General features: G+C 42.8%; 1 protein-coding gene across 1 annotated transcript in view; it reads left to right on the top strand.

Moving 5' to 3' along the window:
* The first annotated feature begins 10998 nt into the window (after positions 1 to 10998).
* Positions 10999 to 17356, top strand: part of PRPS1 (phosphoribosyl pyrophosphate synthetase 1) — a 21355-nt gene continuing 14997 nt past the window's right edge. Inside the window, exon 1 of the mRNA XM_006914789.3 lies at positions 10999 to 11322. Within this exon, the coding sequence (XP_006914851.1) occupies positions 11201 to 11322 (122 nt within the window). The 5' untranslated portion in view covers positions 10999 to 11200. The remainder of the gene's footprint in view (positions 11323 to 17356) is intronic.

Raw genomic sequence — 17356 nt, 5'->3', positions numbered from 1 at the left:
TGATGACTATATCTTAAACTTCTGGAAGCTAGCGTGATATGTTAATCCTGAGTATATGCTTTTGGCTGTGTATTGACCCTGTGGATTTGTCTCTCTAAGAAAAGAAGCTGAGCGCCTTACCCGGTGCAGTCTTGCACCTTTCTCTTTCTCTCTGGAGTCATCTGGAAGAGAATTCACACTGTTTAGCATTCTCCTTGACACATCTACTGTTGCTGTCACCACCCCCCTACAATCTTCCTGGGAGTGAAGACACGGAGTCCCTACCAATTGTCCCATTGTAGGGAACAAAGAAAGCCAATGTTTCTTCTGTACAGATTGCTTCTTGTCCACCTCTCCATACTTCCCTGTTTCCCACACACTCATACCCTGTGTCTGTCTCTTGTCATCATTACGTGAGAGGCCCAGGTGGAATCTCCCATTCTTATGTGAGTTTTATAAAAATGTACACTGTGCTTAACCCCCACCCATCCTTGGTGTCCTCTAGTGCAATAAAGCCCTCCTGAGTGGCAGTTTCTCCCAGCAAAGATCAGGTGAGCTCCTCTGCGGAAGCCAGCTCCCCGCTTCTTTGCCTCTCCCACAAGACCAAGTTGTTTAATGGGCCAGAGATGAAGCCAGTGGGGAACATTTCCCCCTTGACTGCTACAAGCCTGAGTGCTGATGTGGTCTTCCTCTCCTCCCAATTTCTTGATCCTGCACCTTCGCCACTTAGGCCCTGCCTGTGTCATTCTACCGCCATCCTTCACCTCTCCCTTAGCCTCATGGAGAGGACACATTTTCTAATGTCTGTATATAGTATATATACTACACAAAATATATAAATTATATATATATATACTAATTTATGTCTTGTTTTTCAAATAAGAATGATTAAACCTATTCATCTTACTATCCCAATAAGTCTTGGTGGTGCCTCTTTGTGGGTGTCCTTGTGTCCTTGAATTGTTGGTTGGTAGTGGCCTTCTGAATACTTTTCCTGTGCTTCTCTTCCCATCTACCTGGACTCCAGTGTGTGATGACAGCTGAGGACCCTGCTCCTCCTGCCTTCGCTCTGTTCCTCTTAGAAGCCTCCTGTTCATCACAGGAGTTGGATACTGTCTACTCCTTTCTCTTTACCCTGGGGCCTCTGGCTCAGCTGGTCACCAAGGCTATGACCTGAGAGCTGAAGGGGACAGGGAGCAGGGTAGGGGCAGAAACACAATATGCTCTGTGCCCAGTGCACCGGTGGCCTAGCAGTCCGGAGACAGGGTTTTAGGCCACCTTTCAGGTTGGAATTGGGAAATGGGGCCTCTCCCTCTGAAGTGTGCCCAATCACCTCAGAGTATAGTCACCTAAAACTGCTTTGTAGTTTAAGCTAGTGACTCCCTTTGCAATGACCTCTGGCAATGTATTGGGAGGGTGGACTGGCCTCTTCAGCATTTCAGAGCAGTTACCTAATGGTGAGAAATGATTTTATTTCTCTGTTCTTTCATTTCCTTCTGGTAATCACAGGTCCCCACTAGCCTGTGAGGTGGCTTTGTGCTAATTAGAAAAAGGTTCTCTTTGCCACTCCCACCTGCTCCCCCGCCCCCATGATGAATTAGAAAAACAAAAAGCCCACCCCCTGGGTGATGCTAGTCCTGAGGGGATATGGCTTGGTCATTTTAGCTCTACCCAGCCCCACTGGCCTCGTTGGCCGATTGCACAAACTACACAGCCATGTACGGTAGCCCTGATTATTCACTTCCTCCCAAAGACTAAGCACAGACTTTTTCTCATGTCTGCAAAGGTTGTGGCTAAAGCGGTTTGGAAGCAAAGCATAGAGGAGGAGCAAGAGACAGTGCAGTCAGGCTGGGCTGCTACGGATCCTGTCCCACAAGGTTGGGACTCAGTGAAACGCAGTGCCAGTGTACAGTAAGGCCTGCTACCCCTCAAAATGACCCAAGAAATTGGGGCTCTGGCTCTGCACTACACTGGTAGCTGCTCACAGTCAGAAAGCATGCTTACTCGGTTCTATATGCTGGGTACCCACCCACACAGTATCTGGCACTTAGTAGGTCTTCAGTAAATATTTGTTGGATGAGTGTTGAATGAGATGACTGTCAGGAAAGCCCTCCCAGACCTCTGTACCTTGTGAAAAGGGCCCTCTCCTCTGGGAATGGTTAATCCAGGGCAGCACAGTTGGACAAAACCAGGCAGCCTGGCACCTCCTATCAAAGGATATGTAGTCGGGTCTGAAATCTGTCATCCTGCTGACTCAGCTGAGTTTCACCAACAACTTTCCAAAATCTTCACAAACTCTCCTGAGGTGACCGATGGTCTCCTTTTCTGTGGATCCAGAGTCATTCTCTGCAGTAGCCAGGAGCATTGGGGGCGGCCATCTTCCCACCAGCATCTTCCTTGCCATCTTCAGCCTGAGCCAGAGCCTGAAGCTGATGATCTCCGACAGCCCCATACCAGACACAAGTCCCCAGAGCCTGACTCCTGCCTTTCTAATTTCAGCCAATTAAAGGGAAATGAGTTAATGCTTTTGGCATGTGCCCAGGATGCTTGTGGTGCTAGCACATTCACATTTTTTCAAGCTGTTTGTCAAAGCACTGTGGATAATAGGCAATTTCATCAACAATGAATTGAAAAGACCTGCCTCAGCCAGAACTTTTCTTACCAAAGGGGCAGGGAAGGATCAGTTGCCAGCACTGGAAAGGGGCATGAGTTTATGTTTTAGGTTCAAATTTCTCCAAGTAGTCACTAGGATGGAAGTAATAACTGCATCCCATTCCCCCATTTTGTAGGCTGGAAGTCAGACTATGCGCGTGTGTCTGGAGTAAGGAGGAGGTCCTCCGTGGAGTGGGAGGAAATGACCTCTGAGGGTTCAGTCCTGGACCCTGACAAAATGTCCTGGACTCCAGATGGGTCTCTTGGTTCCAATGCCCTAACTTGCTAAAAGCCAATGTTAGGTGGAAATTCTGGAAGCCCACTTCACAAAACTACTTCTTTCACTTTAGTGTTTCCAGTGATTCCTTCCCACCCATGCTCACACATCCATACACCCAGTTCTTGGGTACTGCCTATACTCCCAGTATCATGAGGATAAGCACCCACACTGATGTTTCCAGCTGCAGGTCTTGGACCTATCACTTAGGAATGAGCTCAGTTTTAGCTTCCCTGCCCTCCTGTCTGTCTGTCCTTTCCTCTGGATGTTGATTCGCCATTCTTATTTTCAAGGCTTTGGCTGAAAGGAATATGCGTTTGTACCCTGTTGGGAGCCTTCCACAACACAGAAAAGTTGATCCCTGCCCTTAAATATGCAAAACCAACTGTGCATGAGCACTTGCCATATGCCAGGCACTGTGTTAAGTAATTTACACACGTGTTCTCATTTAATCTTAATCCTTTGAGAGAGAGACTGTGATTATATCTACTTCTCAGAGGAGAAAACTGAAGCCCAGAGAGGTTAACTCACTAGCCCAAGGCCACACAGCTGGTAAGTGATTATCCAGTCAGTTTTCCAACCCAACCTAGATGTTCAACTGCTATCCTGCAGTACTCAGCCCAGCTCTACCTTTGAAGCACCTCCCCTGGAAACAGGCACGGATGCAGCCATACTCTTGAGAAGATAGCCTGCAGTTGTTGCTTGGGGCCCAGGCAATATGTGGGTTGTAACAGGTAGTTGGGAACACTGGGGTGTGAGGTGCAGGATACTGCAAGCCTACGTGAACCACCTCCCCAACACACACACACACACACACACACACACACACACACACACACACACACACCTCTTTTTGCTACACTAGCCTAGTGCCACACTCACCTCGGAGCCAGGGAGTGGAACGATATATGTGCATGGAAATTTGTGGGTAGAGCTGTTGTGTTCAAAAAGCCACCAACAAAATTATGGGCCACCACCATATGCTCCTCAAACTGGAGTCTAAGTCTCCCAGGGAATGTGGTGGTGTGCCAGCAAACACAAAAAGCCACAGTTATGATGTCACCCATATTCCTGATGCATTTGTATTTTTTTTTTCAAAAATTTGGGAGGAAAATACGCGGATGATACATTAAATATTTATATCTAAAAATATGAAGAGGAATGCAGAAGTTTCATGCAGTGTAAAGAATACATATCTTTTCAACAACACTTGAGACTCATGTCTGATACTTCTTGCTCCATTCCCATACCAACCTCCTGACATCCAGGTTCACTCCCCTCTACCACCAAACATGCTTTAGTGGAAATATGGGGCACACTCAAGGTCTATCAGATGAGCTAACTGGTGACGTGGGCCCCAAGGACAGGATATGTAGGACTGGCCTATTTCCGTGGCTCTGAGCGCTGGTGGGGATTGGGCACTTCTTCGGGGATAAATAGGAGATGTGGCATGATGGAGTGCCAGGAAGGGTCACCAGGAAAAGATGGGGCAGCGTTACCAAAGCCTTCTGCCCCTACCTGACCTCACCCCACCCCATTGTGACCTATTATACATTTTGGCACAAGGTCAGCCCCAGGCACAGACTGAGGGAGCCATATTCCCTGCAAGCTGGAGGTATCTGCAATGAGCAAGTAAGCAGGGAGGCTGTGTGAGTTAAGATGAGCCGCTCCCCCACCCCAGAATCAGGGCTCAGGTCTATTTTCAGCCCAGCCAATGACTTTCCATATGATGGGGTACAAGTCATTTCACCTCTTTGGGGCTCTTCTCTAAAATGAAGGTGACTGAGTCTCTGGCCTCCCTCGGTGGCTCTGAAGATTAATGAGGTAGTGCTGGAAAAGCAGCTGTAAAAATTCTGAGTCCTAGCTGTATGAGCTTAACAAGTACAAATTGAACCTCCCCATTTGCAGCTGGTCCACAGAAACTAATTAAGCTTGCACCAGGAGCCTGGAACTGGAAACTTGGGGGGCATATTTTCTTCAAATATTGATTGTTCTCAGTCAAAACCATCTTCTAGTCAGTTCCCCTCAAAAGGTATATGCAAGATCTCCCTCTTGAGGCTGTCTTTTGAAATTGGGAAACCTGCTGTTACCTCAGTGGAGAACCCCCATCCTGAGGTGAACACAGTCAGACAGACCCAAGCCTCTTCTTGGCCTTTAGCCAATACCTTGATTTGTTTCTCTGACATCGTCCTCTCTTCACTTCATTCGTTCATCTTACTAGAAGCAGCTATAATTGAAAGAGGCTTGAACTTCAGCTATTTCTTCAACATTTAGGCTTAGCTCTTAGCAAAGGGCTTTCACCTCCAAACTCTTAGCCAGCTTCCTGGTGACAGCTTCAAGTTCTATCTACTGTGCCCGGTGTTTAGTTCCCATGTGTCCCACCCCTACCCTAGCAGTTTGCCAACCTATGGCAGCCTTCCCAGGCCAGCAGTAGAAATGATTTTCAAAGATCCTCGGGGAGGGGGTGGTTCAACTCCCAGGATCATGGCAGAATGGCCTAAAAGGCAAAGTTGGCTTTGGTTCCCAACCCCTGGTTGTCTTTTCTACCCCTTTCTCACCAGGACATACTGGGTCCTCATTCATTCCTCTGGCCTCTAAATGCCCTTTACAGTGACAACCCTCTAGGCCTGCTCTCTCTTCAAAATGACCTCTTCCTCTCCCCAAGCAAAAACTGACTGATAATATGGTCATATATTAAGTTTTGAGCCATCTGATTAACAAATAAAGCAATTTGTGCTATAGCTAAGGGCTCCCTGCAAAGTTAGAGTCATATCCAATACAGAATACAATGAGTCTGAGTTTTTAATTGGTATGCATGCTGTGTGACCTTGACTGTTGGAAATTCCTTCTCTCAATTATGGGATTATGACAGTGGGGAGTATCCAAGCCACTGAGATAATGTGTTCTCTTTGCCTTCTCTAGAACCCTAATCACTCAATATCTCAGCCTGCCCTCCCTACAGCATATAAATTTGAGGATAAATTTGCAGCATGGGCAAATCGTTTGCAGTTTCTTGGAAGTAACTACAATTCCTGCTTCCTAGTATGATTTATAGGCAAAAAAAAAAAAAAAAAGATATATGGCAGTGGCAGGACTCTTGGCCACCGAGGACAGAGGAATTGGTAGGAAAGTGAGAGTAAGGACAAGCATTTCTATCCCTTTCCTAACCTGGCACAACAGGAATGCACAATGTCTCTAGAGACCTGAAAAAAGTTCAAAGAACCAAGTAGAAAATGGACACATTTTCCCTCCACTGAACAATGGAAGAGACTGATTTCACTTGCAGTTTCTATAGCCCTGAGCCCACAGTAGCTTGGCTCTGTAACAGAGCTGCAAGCAGGGACCCTACGCCAGAGCCAGAAGACTGTTTCTACTTGCAGCTCTTCCAAGAACTAGCTGTGTGACCTTGGGCATTCACTTCCCCTCTCTGGGTATCGGTTTCTTGCCACATAAAATGAGTGTGTTAAACGAGAGGGCCTATTAGCTTTTTTAAAGCACACATTCTTTCATTTAAGGATTTTTTTTTAAACAAAGGCAAGTACTTCTAGCATCACCCAAATATTCTCCAGTCAATAATTAAACTGGGAGAACACCCCAGTTCATAAAAGTTAAACACCTCAACAAACCACAGAGACCGCTTGGCCCTGCCGTTTTCATCAAATCCCTTCTGTCAAGGGGGGGCTGAAATCCCCCATCTCTTAAATCTCTAGCTGATTTCTAGCCCCCTGGAATACCAACCTTGTACAATAAAGCCTTCATTCACAAGAAACCAATTAATGGGAACCCTAGGACAGTGAAACGTATCCAAAGGGTCCAGCTAAATCCTACCTAAGGTAAAATAAGCAAACTTTGCTTTATGAGGTAAATCTTCTGGAACAGGACACATTTAAGATGGAGTTACGTTAATAAAACCAGGGCTTACGTATGTGTCCTTTGCTCTTTCAAAGGAATCCTACATTGAATCTTTTTTGAAAAGCCACTGAGTTACCTCCTAATTTATCTACGGTGTCAATCCAGATTTTCAATTCACATCCTTAAGTGTTTAAAATGCATCCACCCCAAGGCTGAGTCTATGCTAGGGACTGCGGGAGATGCATGGTTTCTACCTTCAAAGAGCTTGCATGCCTGTTGAAGACAGAGAATATGAGTTCGGGAGTTCAGGGCCCAATGGAAATGCTGACTCCTGAGCTGGTGAGCTCAGTGCAGGCTGCAGCACATTGGGCAGTGTACAGACGTAATGCCCTTTGTGGCCTTTGAAAACCCTCTGGTGTGCTTATAAAGGTGTGATACCCACTGGCCATCATTTTGGCATTGAACGCCTGTTGGCTGAAAAAGTGAGGGTGGGTATATGAACAAGGACAAATCACACAAGCATGAAAAGGGAAAAAATTGGAACATTGGCAGGAGATGGAAAAGAGAAAATATCTTGAAAGAAATGCTAATATCCAGAAGGAGCAAGAAAGGTTGCTTGAAGATGACAGGGAGACCCAGCTGGTCAAAGTGAAATATTAGAAGCCCAGTGCACTGGAATTGAAGTGGCAGGCCCAGCAAAGGGAGATTCTGCTGCAACTACTTCTTTCTAGTCCTGCAAGGAGTGGGAGGGGAGAACCAAGACTTCTTTCTCTCTGTTGTTACAGTAGTCGTTTACATGTCTACAAAGCTTTTTGAGGAAAAGGGCCCTGTTTTATTCTGTAATCCGAAGGCTGAGCGCAGTACTTTGCCCATAATTGCCGCCCAAGAAATGCCTACAGAAGAAATGACTGAACAAATGGGTGAATTTAGAATCTTCTATAATGTCTGGGATCTCAGAGGGAGACAAAACCAGACCTACCCTATGAGGCAGGGGGATTGAGGGAGCCCTTCCAATGGGGAGACTGTTGACACAATTCTCCCCATGGCCCTGAGCTTTGGAGTTAGTTGGAAATATGAAATGTGGGCAAGAGGGCATTCTTCAGCCTTTTCTAGAACAAAATAATTTGTGCAAAATAATTTCCCACTCCTTTTCCAGTTTAGGGACTAGATTTCCCCTCATCAGCACTCCTGCCTTTATCCTCAGCACCCTGAAACTGGCATTCAAAGCCCTCCATAGTCTGGTTTTGTGTGAGTCAAGGTCAACCAGAGAAACAGCCCCAGTAGAAGATGTATATTAAAAGATTTATTGTAAGGACTTGGCTTACACCATTGTGGGGGTTTGTCTAGGCAAGTCTGAAATCCATGCGACAGGCCATCAGGAAGGGTAGGCTGGAATTATCAGGCAGCAACTGAAATTGCATTACACAAATGGAATTTCTTTTTTTTTTTTTCCAATGAAACTCAAGTTCAGCTCCTAAGACTTTCCAACCTATTAAATCAAACCGACCCAAACTGTGTAGGAAAATCTCCTTTACATAAAGACAACCATTATGAACGTGAATCACATCTACAAAATACCTTCACAGCAACGTCTATTAGTGTTTGATTCAATAACTGGGACTACAGCCTAGCTAAGTGGACACATAAAATTGACCTTCATAGGCTTTCAGTTGCCTGTCTTATCTGAGCTCTCAACATACCTTCTCTCAACTCACCTCCTCCCACATTCATCTGCTCTGGGCCTTTGTTAAAATTATTCTCTTAGCTCTCCATCCCCAGGTTGCAGTCCTTGGTTTTACTAGGCCAGTTTCCTGAAGTATCCTTCCAAAATCCTCTCAATTTGATTGCATTTCTCATACCCCCATACTTAACCTTATTTCTGTAAGGATCTTTATTGCCTGCTAGGGGGAAAGGATTGTGTACTATTCATTCCCTGTGTGGCCACCCTCCCCACACTCCGGAGGCCCTGGCATATAGAAGGATCGCAGCATATTTCTTTTGAATTATATCAGACTTAAGAACCCTCCACCATTTACGTATAACTCAACCACACTCCTTTCAAATCCTCACCTCTTAGGATCCTTATGCCTGCCCCATACACATTGTCCCTTTTTTGATGGTCTAATTTGTCCACATTCAAGCACCCTTAAAGGTCTGAGGACATTTTTTTCTAAATTATTTTCATTCAAATCTCCTTTAAACTTTCCCCTCAGGGACTACCTTACCATAGATAGTGCGTAAGGCCCACCTACCCCTAAAGAGTAAACCCCTCACCCATCTCACTTATACCCTAGTATCAGATACCTTTCTGAGAGAAAAAAAAGAACAGCATCATTTGTATACACATTTACATTCATGGAATTTGTTGATCGGATTACCTAGTGTTTGCCCTAAGGGGATGTTTAGTTTGAATCTAATGAGTTGATTATTAGATAATCTAATTAGATAATATACTAACTCTTTCCTTTATCTTCTTCAGGTCTTTGCTCAAATGTTACCTTCCCAGATAGGCCTTCTCTGACTACCCTACTTAAAATTATACTGCCCTCCCCTCCATCACCACCGTGGTACCTTATCCTACTATCTTGCCTGATTTTTCTCCACAGCACTTATCACCATTTGACATATTATATATTTTCTTTTTTTATATGTTTGTTGTTTGAGAATGTAAACTCCACGAGAGCAGGGGTTTTTTTGCTTTTTTTTTGTTTGTGTTTTTGTTTTTTGTTTTTTGTTTTGTTTTTGTTTTTTTACTGCTGTATTCATAGTGCTCAGAATAGGGCCTGCCACAAAAAAGGTATGCAGTAAATATTTGCTGAAACAAATTCCTTGGGGAAAAATACTTTATAGTCTCCTCCATGCCTAGCTCACTGCCTTGTATGGAATAAAGCACTAAGTAAATATTCGACGAATGAACTGTGATGGAGAACTACTAATATTCTGCCTTTCAGTTTTTACTTACTTCTCCAACTATTCCTATACATCTGGGCTTACATTAATTTCTGAAGTCGTAAAAGTATGACAAAAGTTCAAAAAGAAAGGTCCTCCACTGACACCATTGAAAATGGCAGGAAGAGAAGTATAGGATGCCGCTTTGAGTACTTTCCGCCTTTGCCACTTGGACAAATCCCTTCACATTTCTGGGTCTCAGTTTCACCATATGTAAAATGCAGCTGGTAGACCAGATGATTTCTGAAGTCCCTTCTGTTTTTTAAAGTTTGTAATTATGAGCACTATCGTTCTCATAACTAAAATTGTATGATTCTAAACTTGTATGATTTTTGATTTTAAAATTGTATTTTTCTCTTCTAACTCATGGTTGGAATATACATAATGAAAATGTGGTATAAAATAAAAGCTCTCTTTGGTCCAATTAGCAAGTATCATCACAAAAATAATAAGGCACAGTGTAAATGGCCACATTAGCAATATGCAGATGATGCTAAGGCTCACATGAGGCAGATAGGACTAAAAACCAGGTTTTCTGATTCATTCGGGGCTCTTTATATAAAGTCCCTTAAGTATACTAGATTTTCCTTCCTTTCCAAGGGTTAGATAAATACCTTTATTGCCCAGATACTTTGGAAAATCCATACTCCGTCACTTGTTTGAACATACTTGGTCCCAGCGTCAGAAATAAAACACAGCTTTCTCTTGCAGTGTCTGGATGATTCAGGTAGTGTGCCGTCATTTTCCCCTTGGGATTTGCCATCCAGGCAGTCGACACTATCCAGTTGCAAAGGGCAAACAAACCTTTGGTTGCGTCTGTGCTATGTATGAGTGTCTCTCTGTGATGAAAACCTGCTTTAATTCGGCCCTGTCTTTATACAGAGATAAAAATCATTCATGTTCAGAAACAGGCAAACTCATGTTCACTAATCTCCCCTTCATTCTGGTGAACTGTGGCTGCCATCCTGATAAACAGATTTTCTTAAAAGAAACTGTAAACCAGAGCTAGACTTAGTTTCTGGTGCTGAAGGCAAAAAAAAAAAAAAAAAAAAAAACTTTGACTTCCCGCTTGCGGAGCAATCTGGCCGTTCACGTCATCAGCATCCCCCCACCCGTAGTCAAGCGCGGATCGTCTACGCGCTCTTTAGCGAGCGAGCTCTCCTAGACTACACAGCTACAGGCGGCGGGGCTATTAGCCTCGCCCGCTTCATGGCTTCCAGCCAATACCAGAGAGAGCTGAAGGCGGGCGGGGCTACAGCGAGGACCTGCCCTTCGCTGCCGCTCAGCTAATCGGGGCAGCGGGGTGTGGACTTCCTTGCTGGCCCCGCCTCCTTGGCGCTGAGCAATTTAGAGCCGCGCGCCGGGCGGGAATGTAAGATGGCGGAATAGCAACGCGAAGTGGTTAATACTGAGTCTCTGGGCCGACTTCGGTTTGGGTCTCGGCAGCAGCAGTGATAGCTGAGCAAAGGGCGATTAGGGTAGTTGGCAAAGATGCCGAATATCAAAATCTTCAGCGGCAGCTCCCACCAGGACTTATCCCAGAAAATTGCTGACCGCCTGGGCCTGGAACTAGGCAAGGTGGTGACTAAGAAATTCAGCAACCAGGAGACCTGGTAAGGGCGAAGCTGGGACCCCAACCGGCCTCACCTGCCGGGGCGGCGGGGGCGACGCTTAGGAGACAGAGGGAAGAGGGAAGGGGCCGCCCGCGTGAGTTCTGAGGGACCGGGTGGCGAGCGTGCTCTATGGGCTCTTTCCGTTATTTTACCTCTCGCGGGAGGGTCACATTGGTTCCCACCGTGCTATGGGTTGGAGTCAAGATGGAGCATGAGGAGAAGCTGCTGGGTTTGAAAGCAAGGGTTAGAGGATCCATTCTAGGGATAGTGGCTGTCTAAGAGCGGCAGGAGGGGAGCGACGCTTTAGCCTCGGCTGTGGGGACACGTGGCTTTGTCGCTTCACTGTTGAGCCACCCAGGCTGGACAGGTGCCGCTTCAGCTCTTGGACCAGCGTGGGAGAACGTACTGCGCACTGAGCCCTCATGATGTTTCTTCTAGAATCTAAGAAGCAGCTTTTCATTTTTAATTGTGTTGAATTTAGTGTTGAGGGAAATTAACATGTACTGAGGGCGCCAAAAGTATTACTGAGCACGTCCTTAGATTTGCAAGGGTTGGCTTTTCACATCTTTAGAATCCTAGACTCAGCGTCATACTTTTTTTTGTTAAATCTAGGTGATCAGGTACTGATGCATTAACTCAGCATCCTGATTGCCGGCATCTCAGCTTAAGCCATCGGTAAAATCTTAGGAACCCTTAATCCTGGAATCCTTGACCTTCCCCCATGCAGCTACTGATAAAAGCATATTTTTTAGCAAAGTCTATCCTGAACTTGTCTACTTCTCTTGGCGCTGGGTGGGAAATTTAGGAAACGATTTTGAATGTTAAGATATTTCAGGAAAGATGATAGAGGGAAGACCTGGATCACATAGTGTGTTGCAACTCGAATTTTTTTCATTACTTTGCTAAGTAAACTTGCTCCCTCCCCCCACTTCCACCCATCTCCTGCACCTTCAGGCCATCTTAGAAATAACTTGGTTATCTGAACCTTTCAGTACCCCTCCCAACTAAATGTAGAATCTTCTGGCTCTGATAGGCCTACCTTGTGTTTTGTTGTGACCCTGTTGATCAAATCAGCAGTATCCGCAATCTTACAGTCATCTCTTAATGGGAAAGTTTACACCAGACCTAATGATCAGTTAAATAAGATTGCTTTGAACATGTTTTCCTAAGTGCCTTTATTTCTATTTTTCTTTCTTTAGATTTATTACCAAAGTGTAACTCCCATTATAATTTTTAGACCCCGCTGATAAAAGCACTCATCTGTTGTGGGCAATTTCCTTCTGAATGCTCGATTATTGTGCCATTGGTTGTGATGCAAATGACAGTGCAAACACTGATGCCATCCGTAACCAGGCAATACCTTAGTCAAAAGAGGCTAGCCAAGCCACCGTTTTTTAGCTTCGACCGCACCATTATGATTTATAGGCTGTAATAAAGAAGACAAAACAGGACCATACTTTGCAAGTGACAATATAGCTAGGAGACATGACTGATTTTCATTTAGAGGGGTATTTTGTTCTTGAGCCCCTTAGAGAACTGTGGTTATTAAATCCTTTTCCTGTGCTTCTAGAAAAATCCAAATACTTTATTTTTCCTCATGTTAACTCATCACCTTCTGCATAATAAAACATCAGAACCCGAGGCTATATTGGAAGAGGGGAGGGAGAGAACAACCTAGTTTTCTACTGATTGATTTATCTGAATTCATCAGCAATCCCAATTTACTTCTGAGATATTAGGCTGATTTCATTTTTAAACAACTAGACAGTAACATGATTGGAAACATTGGATAAGATTAAGCCCAATGTGGAAAATTCCTGACTGGTTAGGTTTCCTTGTTTCTGGCTTAATCAATTAGCTTTTTGGTTCCTTAGATGTTCTGAAATCCTCAGTGAACATAATGGAATATGTTGCCTATGAAGCTTCCCCCCACCAACCTTGGGCATTTCTGCACTGCAGAAATGGTAACTGCTGCCTGGTATGACTCTTGGGATCTAAAAGGTCATGGACAGGGCAGCTCCATGGGTGCTGTAGTTCATCAGATGGGGAACTGCAGAGCCCATCCTCAAATGAGACAGTTTTGCTATTTGCTACAATTTGGCAGAATCTCAGGTTGATGCTCTCCTGAGCAGACTGGCATTTTTTTAGAAGTCAGGATCATCCTTTGCTGTCCAGTTATTTAGGAAACAAACACATATAGGTGCTGTATCTCACACACACAAATAGTTAAGAGGGGTTAAAAACAGGCTCTGGACTCAACCTAGATTTGAATCCTCAGTCTTTCTTTGCCTCATTAATCTCATCTGTAAAGTATCTACCTCTAGAGTTATTGTGAGGATTAGGATAGGACTGAGATAGGACTGAGGTTCTTAGAGCCTTGTCCAATACAATAAATGCAGAAATGTTGGTAAGATAGGGTGGTGATGGTATTGCAGAAAATATGGAAAGTATAGAAGAGGTCAAGGGGAAAAAAAAACATCCCCCAAAATTTCACCACCCCAGACAAAGTTCACATTTTGATGTATGACCGTCCAGTTGTTTCTGTGTGTGCTTATATACTTTTTCAAAAATGTAAGACATGTTGTTTATAGCTTTCTTCATTTAGCAATATATTTTGACTAGTTTCTCTTCTTAATATTTAGTCTACTTGGTTTTAAACAGCTTTTAAATAGTATAGTTTATCTTATGATTATACTGTAATCTTAGATAACCAAGTCCTTATTACTAGATATTTCCAATTTTTGATCTAATGCATTTAATATGAAAACCCTGAACATAAATCTTTGACCATTTCTGATTTTTTTTCCTTCTTTTTCAGAGAATTTTATAAGAGTTTACTTGGGTCAAACCGATGACATATGTCCGGGAGCAAGATCTCAAATGCTCCCTATTTCTGAATATTAGGATAAATCCCTAGAAAGGGAATTACTGGTTGGAGGGTATGTACCATTTTTAGGCTTTTGAATACCTATTGCCAAATTGTCCTCCAGAAAAGTTGAACCAATTTCCACTCTCACCATCAGTAATAACAATATTAATAATAATGTATAGTGTATGATTAAGATGTGTTGGTTCAGATGCTAAGCACTTTATATGCATATATTTAATCCTTGCAACACTGCTCTGAGGGGTTACTCTTACTATCTCCATTTTATAAAAGAAGGAGGTTAATTTGCAAAACTCTGGGTATTATTGTTCTTTAAATTTTTTTGCTGATTCAGTAGCTCATCTGGTTTTTAAAACTTGAATATACTAAAATTTTTGACTTGATTCTCTTCAAACTTTGGTTTATTTGGTTGCTCTGTATAGGCTGAGAGGGGGAAAATTAATTTTGGTTGCCTAGGATTTTCCTAAGACCTATATCTTTTGGTTAGTTAATCACATATATTTTGCACATGCCAACATTCCTATCTAAGTTCTTGAGATTTTCTTAAGAATACCCCTTGCCTTTTAGACTCACTTTACTTTTTGTGTTTCTTAACTGTCCGTGTTCATTGGATAAACTTATGCCTGATGCTAAAGGAAGGGTAAAGGAAAGCTAGTTTTTTCATTGGATGGACAAAGCCATTTGGAGAACACCTCGTTAGCTAGAGGGAGAGCACAAGGTCTGTGTTTTTTAAATTGCTAAACAAAGTCTGTCCACTTGATTATGTTAAGAGCAAACAGGTTTTAGGCACAACTGTTGTACCATCAATCACTGTCTAACATATCTTTTAGGCTTAGAGGAATCCATAAGAATATTACTAAGAGTTTTTGAGGATTCATTGAACTGTTTATTGCCCAATCTGTATAATCCGAGTGTAGTTCATGGACTTTTTAAGGCTTTGTGAAAGTCCGTACCTTATAATACTTACGGAGGGAGAGATCGGTTTTGATTAGTGAAATTAGAATTATGCACAGTAAAACAAGGCAGTGTCCTAGTTTACTTGCACCACTTTATTTTGAATATACTTCAATAACTTTTTCAAGTTATTAGATGCATTCCTGGTCATAACATCCTTCTGTGCTTGAGGGGATGTTTTAGTCTTAAGTTTGGCTTTGGGAAATGGCTGAACCATTGATTGATTATCATCAGGTGATGTAATAACACAAAAAATGGTACTAGTGACTGTGTTGGGTGGTGAGCTGGTGATTTTTTAAGAATTATTTTTCAAACCTTATGTTGGAATATAAAGGAATCACCTCTATTAAAGATATGTAGTTAGCAAATGCTCTCTGATACTTAAGTTGGCAGTGATATTTTATAATTAATACCTTACCTGCTTTCAAGAAAGGATTTGAAGTGTTTCATGCTAGTCAACATACAAAAGGTTCTGATACATTAGAAGCCTTATAGAACAAAGGACTATAGCAATTGTGCCAAGATTTTTATATAAAACGATTACTGAAGTTTAGCGTTACTTTATATATCTTGTTTTTTTGGTAGCCAAAGGGATAAAGACATATGTAATGGATTATGTAGTTTTTATTTTCATAAAACTCTTTAGAAACTAACAGGCACATAATTCTAAGATTTTATGGGTGGGACCCTTAAGTAATTGTATTGAATAACATAATGGACAATGTAAGGAATTTTGTGTTTTTTTTATATTGACTCTGATAGTTGAGGCATTTGTAAAGACGGATAAGCCACCATGGTGTAAGTAGGTTGTTTACTGGTCTTACTTGATAATAAGAAAGCTTTAGAATAGTTTATTAGCCCATCCTTTATATATATTGTCTTGGAATCTCTCCAAGGATGGGGTATGTTAGTAAAGGAGATCTGGAGAATTCCCTATCACTGCCTCTTAATTGGGCCTAACACAATGAGTACCTTGCAGAATATGCTCACCTCCAGGAGGTGTTATTTAGTTCTATTTGTTTTTTTTTAATAATATACTTATCCTAATATATCCAAAATACTACATTTTAACATGTCATCAATATACAAATTGAGATAGTTTTCCTTTTATATATACTGTGTTCACAATAAGGTGTGTATTTTAGGAAGCGCCCTTCTAGCTGCTAGAAAGGCTGCTGCCCGATTCATGAATCATTTAATTAAATCCAATTAGATCCTCCAAAAAAAGGTGTATTTTACACTTAGAGCACATCTCATTTCAGTTCCTCAGTCACACTAGCCATATTTCATGTGCTCAATAACCACATGAGGTCAGTGACTCCCATACTGGACAATGCCATTCTAGAACCAACACTTTGGGAAACGTGCAAGTTGCTCCTCCAGAAAGCCCTCCCTGGCTCCCTGCTGCCAGTCCATTTGAATTTTGAAGAATGTCTTCAGAAAGTAATATTGGTATTTGGCATAGTAGACATTGCTGATAGATTCAGTTCTTTCTTAAGGCTGATCTTGGTGGTTAATAGATATTGGTTCAGCTGGATCCACAAAATTGCTATATTTTTCATTATGTTGCTAAGTATCACTATTTCAAGATCCCACCATAAAATTCTTTATAGCTATCACATCCTGTTGGGCATATCGAGTTGTTGCTCTACCCAAAATTAAATATCTATCAGCTGAATATAAAAGGTATTTGTCAACACCTTTTGAAGAAACATGTTGGAGCCACTTGCCTCTAGTGTAAAGCAAGTTACTTTGTGAGGGACTATAAAAAGTCAGTCTTCTATCGGAGTGACGTCAGAAGCATAGCAGCATGAGGAATCTCTCCTGATCTTTCTCCTTAAAATGACAACAAGCTGAATACCTACAACACAAGAAATCACACCCAACCTGCATCCAAGCACATCTGAGAGATCTGAGCATCAGAGCATTTGAAGGTGGGCCAATCGCATGAGATAGTGAGATGGAAAGAGAGAGAGATCAAAGACAGGCACTGTGTAGTGCAGCCCAGAGCTCCCAGCAGGACAAGGGATAAGGTGGAATTATGCAGTGATTTTTGGTTCTTTGAAGCCCTGAACAGTCCTGCCTGAGTGATCAGCCCAGTGATCGGGGAAGAGAGCAGGACAGAAAGCAAGCACGGAGGGGTGACAGCTGTGTCTTAGCAACCGCCATTGCCAGACAGAAAGCTGAATCACA

The sequence above is a fragment of the Pteropus alecto genome, unplaced genomic scaffold (genome assembly GCF_000325575.1).
Source record: "Pteropus alecto unplaced genomic scaffold, ASM32557v1 scaffold246, whole genome shotgun sequence".
Taxonomy (NCBI): domain Eukaryota; kingdom Metazoa; phylum Chordata; class Mammalia; order Chiroptera; family Pteropodidae; genus Pteropus; species Pteropus alecto.
The sequence above is the reverse complement of the archived record's forward strand: the minus strand, read 5'-3'. Positions and strand labels throughout refer to the sequence as shown.